Source organism: Sceloporus undulatus, chromosome 2, assembly GCF_019175285.1.
Source record: "Sceloporus undulatus isolate JIND9_A2432 ecotype Alabama chromosome 2, SceUnd_v1.1, whole genome shotgun sequence".
Classification (NCBI taxonomy): Eukaryota; Metazoa; Chordata; class Lepidosauria; order Squamata; family Phrynosomatidae; genus Sceloporus; species Sceloporus undulatus.
This window is the reverse complement of record NC_056523.1, coordinates 291742664-291751943: the sequence shown is the minus strand read 5'-3', so window position 1 is coordinate 291751943 and position 9280 is coordinate 291742664. Positions and strand designations below refer to the sequence as shown.

Here is a 9280-nt window from a genome sequence, read left to right as displayed (position 1 = left end):
CTTCACCATTTTAGTTGCCCTCCTTTGAACACACTCCAGTTTCTCAATGTCCTTTTTGAATTGTGGTGCCCAGAACTGGACACAGTATTCCAAGTGGGGCCTGATCAAAGCAGACTATAGTGGCACTATTACTTCCTTTGATCTAGACACTATACTTCTATTGATGCATCCTAAAATCACATTGGCCTTTTTAGCTGCCACATCACACTGTTGAGTCATGTTCAACTTGTGGTCTACTTGGATTCCTAGATCCCTTTCACATGTAGTCTGGTTCAGCCAGGTGTCCCCCAATCTGTATCTGTGCATTTCATTTTTCTGCCCTAAGTGAAATACCTTTCCTTTCTCCATATTGAATTTCATTTTGTTAGCTTTGGCCCAGCTTTCTAGTCTATTCAGGTCATTTTAAATTTTGATCCTGTCCTCTGGGGTATTAGCTATTCTAATTTAGTGTCATCTGCAAATTTGATATGTATGCCCCCAATTCTGTCATCCAAGTCATTGATAAAGATGTTGAATAGCACTGGGCCCAGGACAGAGCCCTGTGAGACCCTACTGGTCACTTCTCTCCAAGATGAAAAGGGGCCATTGTTGAGCACCCTTTGGGTTCGGCCAGTCAACCAATTACTAATCCATGTAACAGTTACTTTGTCTAGCCCACATTTTACCAGCTTGTTTGCAAGAATGTTGGATGTGAAGGCTGTCAAGTTAGCATGAATGCATTTTGCTTCAAAGATTTGAAATCAGAATGTGCAAGTGTACATGAACAACATGTCAGTAAAGGTGTATTTATGCAATAAGGTGGCTTCCTTTTGCTGGGTTTGATAGAAGAATGAAACAGAATATTAGAATGGGGTGAGAAACATCTAAAACCATTGACAGCAGTTCATCCAAGAGGGTCTTTAAATTATCACAGATTTTCTGAGCCATTGCATTTCTCTGAGGCTGAAAAATATGACTTGCCCATGGTCATCCATGGGGCTGTTCTAACTGAGTGGGGAATCGAATGCTGGTCTCCCAGGGTCCACTCAAAGCATTACACCTTTAAAGGTTTTTGAACTAATGTCTTTTAAATATATATAGCCAGCCCGCCATATCCACGGTTTCTTTATCCATGGACTCAGTCAACCACAACTTGAAAATATTAACCCCCCCCCCAAAAGTATGCTATTTTATGAACAGGACCCCATTTTACTATGCCACTACATGTAATGAGATGTGAACATCCAAGGATTTTATGGAGGGTTCTGAAACCATCTTACACTAGCAGAATATTAGTCCATCTACCCTAATGTTGTCTATTATGACTGGCAATGGCTTTTCAGTCTGTTGAACATAACTCATTCTGATCCTACAACTAGAGATGTCAAGCAGTGCCATACAGATTTAGAGCATATTAGTGAGAAGTATCCACTCCCGATTATTTGCTGTCTTTTTTCTTTCTTTCTGTGCTTTAATACTTTCATATAACTTTGATATTTTTCCTTCCAAGGGTGGTTGTTCAGTTCTCCAAAAATCTCCTAATGTTCTGGCTGTGCATGGAATATAATGTTGGTTTCTTGGATCATACTATCTTTTTTGACCTGCCTTAAGAACTTTATAGTATATTTTCAATGGCATTTCTTATTACACATGTAACAGGTCAGTGCTCCAGTCTTTGTGCCAATGAAGACTCATGAACTCCTTCATCGAATGAGTGGGAAAGGATTAGCAGCTCACTATCACTTCTCAAGACAACCATGCATTTATAATGACCAAATGGTTTCTGTCCAAGTGACATTAACAAACACCAGTGACCAGAAGATGGAGAATATCCACTTAGATGAAAGAAAGCTGCCTGCTGGCATGAGAGTGCATATGTTTAACTCAATAGGTAATTAAACTGTTACTTCAGAACTGTTTATTTAAAAAAATCTTTAATTCTGGAAGTTGGTAGATCTTTTGACTGTTGTTTTATGTAGTTTAATTAGACAAAGGTTCATATCTATAAATGAATTATGATCTAATGCATGGTTATGTTCATAGTTCCATTAAAATTTAATGTACAGCCTGGTTTGTATGAGTGGCAGGGAAAATGTTTTATTTTTTAATTTCAGATTGTCAAACAGATGAGCATTGAATAATTGAATAAGTAAACTAGATTATAGTGATCATCAACCATAAAATTTTATGGGTTAGATTTAGATAGATGAACAGCACTCTCCAGAATAGTATTCCATGGCTTCTCATCCATACATGCACTGTCTCATCAGTAGAATATGGGACTTTCTTAAATATATAAGTGTTGCCATCAAAAAAGGAAACTGATAAAAGAAAAAACTAAAAAAGAAAAAACTTTGACTGCATTTTGGAAGAAGCTTTCAGGTGGTTTCTAGAAGATTTTATACTTATGTAAGGCATACATGACCTAGTTGTTTCATTTTATGTGTGTATATTAATAGTGTTGGTTAAAACATTTTCTGAAACATGTTGAACTGCTCTAAATTTTTGTGGTGCAGGATACTAACCCTATTTTTTGTTATTTTTACCTGAGGTACCACATTTTCTGTTAAAATAGTAATACCTAGGATCACATCTATATTGTTTACAGAGGTATTACTTGTAGTCAAAAATGGGGGGGGGGGGGGATTATCCGGATAGTTTTCAGATTAAAATAAAGAATGAATAGGTTCATATATTTTAATGAAATTAATTCATTCCAAAAATTATTAATCTTGTCATCCATTTTGGGTTTTATTTAACATGCATATTATGAGGAAGTTTAATCTTAACAGCTACACCACAAGTTCTAAACAACCAGTCAGTCAGAAAGGAGGGCAACATTTTTTCCCATTGTGAGCCTCCTAAGATTTTAAAGATCTGCAAGCAAACTAATAGTTATTTTTGCATCATTGTTATCTCTACATTCTTTTATTGTCAGAGGATTCTCAGAGGACCTTCTGGAAGTTTGCACTGAGGCTGTGTTTGCTGAATCACATAGAGTACTGTCATTTTAAAAGACAACCAAATGTTATGGGCATATGTCCACAACTTTTCACAAAATGCTTTCCTATTTCAAAAGTTGGGAAAGGAAGGAAAAGGCAGATAATCTGCATTATATGGTCATGTTCCCACAGTGCCTATGCAAGGGTAGCTTGGCAAAGGTAGCAGTCATAAAATATGATAATAGCAGGGAGCTCAGAACTGTTTTTTAAGGTGAGGAAGCTTAATATTGCCAAACACGTTATTATTCATTGTACCTAATTGCAGGTAGAGATTGGATTACTTTTCTAATCCATTATCATTGAACTATCCTTAAATATGGCAATTCTTACAAGCACAATGAGTATTTAGAAGTGTTCTCCATGTGCTCAGTGTAGCTTACTTCCAGGAAAGTGTTCCTAGGATAGGTTGCAGGCACAGTGACAACTACTACCCTAATATTCCTTGATCAAATTTTCCTTGCTCAAATCTTGGTGATCCAGTTTTGCCAAATCATTTCACAGAAGCTGAGCTCTTAACTGTGGTCTTCAGTGGGGGCTTGAACCTCCCTGCCTACCCTTTTCTGGGGTCCACATGTTTAAGGTTGCCATAATTCTCTACCACAAACCGGGACAAAATGTAGGACAAAATTTAGACCAAAATGCAGGACAATTGTAGGATAAAATTTAGACCAAAATGTAGGACATTTAAGGTCATTTTTCTTAAATGTCCTACATTTTGGGCTAAATTTTATCCTATAATTGTCCTACATTTTGTCCCGGTTTGTGGTGTTCCACTTCAAACTTACTCTCAGTTTGATGTTTATATGGTTTATCTGTAAATGAATGAATCAGGCGTATTTAACAAGGCTGGTTTGATTTAACTGGGTAATTTAAGCGTTCTGTACTTTTACTCTCATAGTTAGTTTTAAATGCTTTAAAATAATTTAGAATTAGTGCTGTAATATGATAGTTTTTTTAATTTTTTTCTTAAATGTTCTTAATAACATCAATGTGTTTTAGCTGTATTTTGTTTTAATTTATGAAATAAGCTTCCTTGGGTCCCTTGTTGGGAAAAGGGTAGCATATAAATTAAATAAATGAATATATTGAAAATAATTTTAACCATAATTTCCCCAAAATATAGGGGGGGGGGGAATATTGTAAACTAAACTGAGTAGTAATCAAAGGTCATATGAGAATCCTTTAGTAAAACATAACATGAGAATTCCTTTTGTAATTAGTATGTGCATTGACATAAGAAGTAAGCAACCATGGAGTACATAAGCTTCTGTGCGATCAATCAGGCTTGCACTGCAATCATTTTATGTGCGCCCTAAACTTAATGGGGCATACTTTTTGCTAGGCACGTCCAGGATTGCACTGTGTAAAGGAAGGTAAGTGGTTTCTTTATAATGAAAGTAATCAATAAGTTCTCCCAAGAATAATACAGAACTGAGTTTTGAGCAAAATTTTTTGAAGATGCATTTTAGAAATCATACACCATATGGTTTATTGTGTAAAACTAGTTAATCATATTTGTTTCACCGTAAAACTATGAGGTATTTTAGCTATGAATAGATGTGTTATAGAATACAGATATTGTCATCTAAAATTGTAAATACAATTTGCTTTAGTTTCTGAAGGTATTGATAGAATAAGGACTTCTGTCTGCTAAGACTTTAATAGCCTCTGATAAAGTATAACTGCTTCCTTTTAAAATAGTACCATATATACTCGACTATAAGTCGAGTTCATGTACAAGTCAAGGGCAAATTTTAGGGCCAAAATTATGGATTTTGCTATGACCCATGGATAAATCGAGGGTAAAACTTAGGAGCATATAACAAAGGATCTAAAGGATGAAGCAAAGCAAAACAGTGTCAAAGAACTTACAAAATTCCAGCAGGCTTAACACTTTGTGCTCACCCTTAAGGCTAGACGGAGGAGAGAATAAAGCAGGGTTTCCCAAACTGGGGGTCGCGACCCCTTTGGGGGTCGCTCAACCCTTTCTTGGGGGTCGCCAGGTTGGGATTCCCCCCTGCCTCCCCCTCCTCCCTTTTTCCTTGCGGGTGCCGGCGCTAGTGCCGGCAACCGCAAGGAGAAGGGGCCGGGGCCGCCTCATCCTCTTCCCTTCTCACGGGTGCCATCGAAGGCACCTATGAGGAGAAGGGGAAAGGGCCGGGGCCGCCTCCTCCTTCTCCCCGCAGGTACCAGGCATCTGCGGGAATAAGGGGACAAGGACAGGGCTGCAAGCCCCAGAAGCCTTTGCAGCCATAAGTCCCGCCCCTTCTTCACCAGTGGCCTCCCTGATTGGTTGGGAGGCCAGGTAGGGGTGGGACTTCTGGCCAGAAAGGCTGCTGGGGCTTGTAGGTGGTCGAAAGTCCCGCCCCCACTTGGCTTCTCAACCAATGAGGGAGGTTGCGTGCAGGACTTTCTCCCACAATGGGGGTCGCGGCCCAACAAAGGTTGAAAACTGCTGGAATAAAGGGAGGGGGTGTTAGTGCTTTCAGGACAGATTATATTCTTGCTTTTCACCAGGGGATGGTTCCTTCTTTTAAATAAGAGTTAAGATACAGTACTTACATTGACTCATGGGTAAGTCAACTCAGGTTTTTGGGGAGCATTTTTGACCTAAATTTCTAGACTTATACATGAGTATACGGTGGCGCAGTGGTTAAATGCCTGTACTGTAGCCACTCACTCAAAACCACAAGGTTGTAAGTTCAAGACCAGCAAAAGGGCTCAAACTTAGGCTTGCATCCTTCCGAGGTTGCTAAAATGAGTACCCAGATTGTTGGGTCAAATTAGCTTACAGTTGTAAACCACTTAGACACTGTTTAGGTGGTATGAAGCGGTATATCAATGAAGCTTGTTTATTTTGTTTATATGCAGTAAGTCATAATATGGTAAATTATATAAAAGACATAGGCCCGTTACAAACGGGCACCCTAGGACAGACTAACCCTAGCATGGACTGAGTCTGTAACAAATGGCGGCGGCCGTTCCACATGGCTGCCACCATTTTGACGTAACGGATGCTCTGCGTCCGCACGTCACGCGGTGGAAGTGACGCGCGAATGCATGACTAGCGCCTTGTGGCATCTCTTCTGGGCTGCAAGAAGGAGCGCGATTTTCACGCTCCTTCTTTGCTGTGTCCAGGAACCGCGCCGTTTGGCTGATGCGGTTTCCGGACGCAGCAACCGGTGGCGGCAGCAGACCGCCGCAATCCGGCAGTCTGTAATGCACCATAACTGTGTTGATCTAGAAAGTCATTAGGCAAAGGGATTTTGTTGCACCTTTAAGATTAGTTGAAAGAGAAGTTGGTAGCATAAACTTCTGTAAACTTGAGCATGCTACCTCAGATGCATGGATTCCTTTGCAATACATTATTTGTTATGCATAAATTTTCAGTTGGTATAATTTTTGATAAGACACCATAGTTTATTTAGGACTTATAGCAAATACATTTTAGATAATTTTTCAATGACAGTTTACCAAGGTCATCCCAGTATCTGCAGTGTCATTTCTGACTCTGATAAATGCATATGTACATGCATCTCACTAAAGAGAACCCAAAAGGTCAGTTAATTGTCACTGTAATCTAATAATTTTCTATATAATTCTAGTAACAAATACTTTTTCAATAAACCAACCAGTATTTGTTCCAAAACTGTGCAAAGCCAGACCTAATGCAGTTTTTAAAAGACTTGCTTAGTATTGGAATATTTTGTTTTATCTGTACCCGTATCAGTTTTTATATTCATGTTCAAAATATTTTCTTTACTAGAATCTCTTGAACCTGGGAAATCTATTACAGTCACAATGGGAATTGATTTCTGTGATTCTACTCAGGCTGCCAGTTTTCTGTTGTGGTAAGTTATGTTGTAGTGGCTTTTCAAAGTGAACCATTTATGTGCAGTAGAAACAAATGGAGGATAATATATTTGTTGTTATGCCCTATCCAATGTATTTAATTACACCATTGAAATAGTGGCTGTCGCCCCTCCGTGGATTTTCGAGGTTGTGGATCTCAGATCCGCGAGATAGGAGGGGTGAATGTACTTTTTAAAAAAGCGCCCTTACAGATGTAGCAAGTTGGCTGGTTTTATGTGACTTCTGTTGAGACTGAATTGCTAAATGTATAGCCCTAAATCCAATTATTAATTCCAACCAGCACTTACTTAGTTTCCGTAATTCAGTGACTGTGTTCTAGTTAGGACTAACAGTTGGATGTATGCCCTCAGCATGCCATCTGTGAAGAAATGTTATAGTTTGCCAACTCTTAGAATTTTCATGGTGTCAGGAAACAAAGGTGTATACCAGTGGTGCCACTATAGGTGTGCAAGGAGTATGGAATCCCCCTCTGGAGTATCATCCAGTGTGGTACTCCCAAAGGGACTGGCACAGCTGCTGAGCAAGTGAGCAAGGGCATTCCTACTTGCCCAGCAGCTTTACTGGACCCTAAACAGGCCCTCTGGAGGCCACAGCACTGCCCCCTCAGTAGCTGTGGCTGCTGGGGAGGGGCAGAGTAGCCTTCAGAGTCCTGCACGACAGCAGCTATGTGGGATCTGAAGGCTTGGAGGTGGGGGCTGCAGCAGTTTGGCCAGGCAAGGGGGGAGAGCAAGGCAGTTCACCCCCCCCCCACACACACACATACACACCCAGATGACACCCACATTAGGGATGCCACTGGTATATACTGGACTTTTTGGACATAATTCATCTCTGCGAGGGCCTTAGTAAATTTTTCACATGAAAGTGCAGGCTGTGTTCCAAGAAACTAAATCTTTCCTGACATCATCATTTGAAGAGCTAAGTTGCTCACTTCTAGTATTCTTCTCTCTTTTCCTGAGTCATGTCTGTCAGTAGGAAGAAAAGATGAAATAACCTGTACCTCAAGATCCTTTAGCTTCATACTCAGAGCCTCATAGTCTCTTACAATATGTTGTGGTATCATTTGTGCCAATGTGGATCTGAAGTTAGGGAGGAATATTCAGTGGGCTTGATTAATTTAATCAGCATCTCTATTACAGTGTACCCTTGCTTTATGCGAGGGATCCATTCTGGACTCCCCCACGTAAAGCAAATACTGCCTATGCTCGAGCCCCATTTTAATGAATGGGGCTTGTGTACACAGCAGCATTCTGGCGCACATGCACCATGGGCATACACCCCATTTGTCCCCATGGGATGTGCTGCCCATTCTCCCCATGCGGCTTTCAGCGTATGCTGAAAGCCGCATAAAGCATGCCCGCATATGACGCGGGCGCACTGTATATCTTGATCTTCACCCCTGGGAGACAGCACACTTCTCAAGACACCATATCAGACCCTTGCATCCCTCGGTCCACTTCTCAGCAAGGAATAACTGCTTCCATGCCTTCTGAGTAGTAAGGCTGTTGTCCCTGTCTTGTGCCTCATCATTTCTGATTTGGGGAACTTAGAATTTATTGTTTAGCTTCATACTTGAAACATGATTCTTGATAGTTGATAGTCTATCTGTCTCTAGAAGCATCTTCCGTGTTTTGCCCTTTCAGGAGATTTTGCTCCATTCTTTCCAAAAAAAGTCTTCATCTTCTCTAACAAGTTGAAGTGTAGTTACATGAGCCTCAAGCTATTGCATCTTTCTCCCAACAGGGCTTGCAATTGTTCCATATGCAGCCCTACATATCCTCTGGCAAGAAGGAAACAAGATACAGATGTTGCAGTCACTGCAATAACTGTCACCATCCATGTTCATCATCCTATATATGCAGCTGCACAGCTCTCTTGATCTCATCATCAAAATTCATTGCAAAATGCCAAGAAATTATGCTTGTTTTTTCTCTTCCTGTTTGCCAAACTGTGGAGACTAAGGCAGCATCTATATAATGCTATCAGTTACTAGCACCACTCCCAACCAAGTTAAGGAAGTCTTCAAGCTGTGGTGGATCCTTAAAAGAGGCTTTTTCAAGCAGAAAGCCTTTCTGAAGCTTTTGAGCAAAGTCCCATATTGCTAGGCAAAATTAACAAGCTTATGGACTCACAACCAAGAGCTCCTACCACTGGGTCATACAACCAGTCCTCAGACACATACCTTAACACTTGAGCAGGTTCACAAACGTGCAGGCAGTTCTTTAGAAAACCCAGTACTAAATTGTTTCAGGCTTTGAATACAAAAACCCAAAAGACACCTCAGATTGGTCTCAGAAACAGTCAACCAAAATAAGTAGTTATGTTGAACCTGTAATGAGATTTAAGTACTAAACTCCCACATGTTCTTTATTTTGCATGAAATGTAGTTTTTCAAATATCTGCAAGGGAGCCTTTCACATTACAGT

At 40.2% G+C, this 9280-nt stretch overlaps 1 protein-coding gene across 3 annotated transcripts in view; it reads left to right on the top strand.

Annotated features, from left to right (window-relative positions):
* AP3B1 (adaptor related protein complex 3 subunit beta 1) overlaps window positions 1-9280 on the top strand; it is a 217981-nt gene that overhangs the window by 168501 nt on the left and 40200 nt on the right. For all 3 annotated transcript variants that reach the window (XM_042448309.1, XM_042448311.1, XM_042448310.1), the window contains exons 23-24: window positions 1639-1870; window positions 6748-6832. In XM_042448309.1, the coding sequence (XP_042304243.1) occupies window positions 1639-1870; window positions 6748-6832 (317 nt within the window). The remainder of the gene's footprint in view (window positions 1-1638; window positions 1871-6747; window positions 6833-9280) is intronic.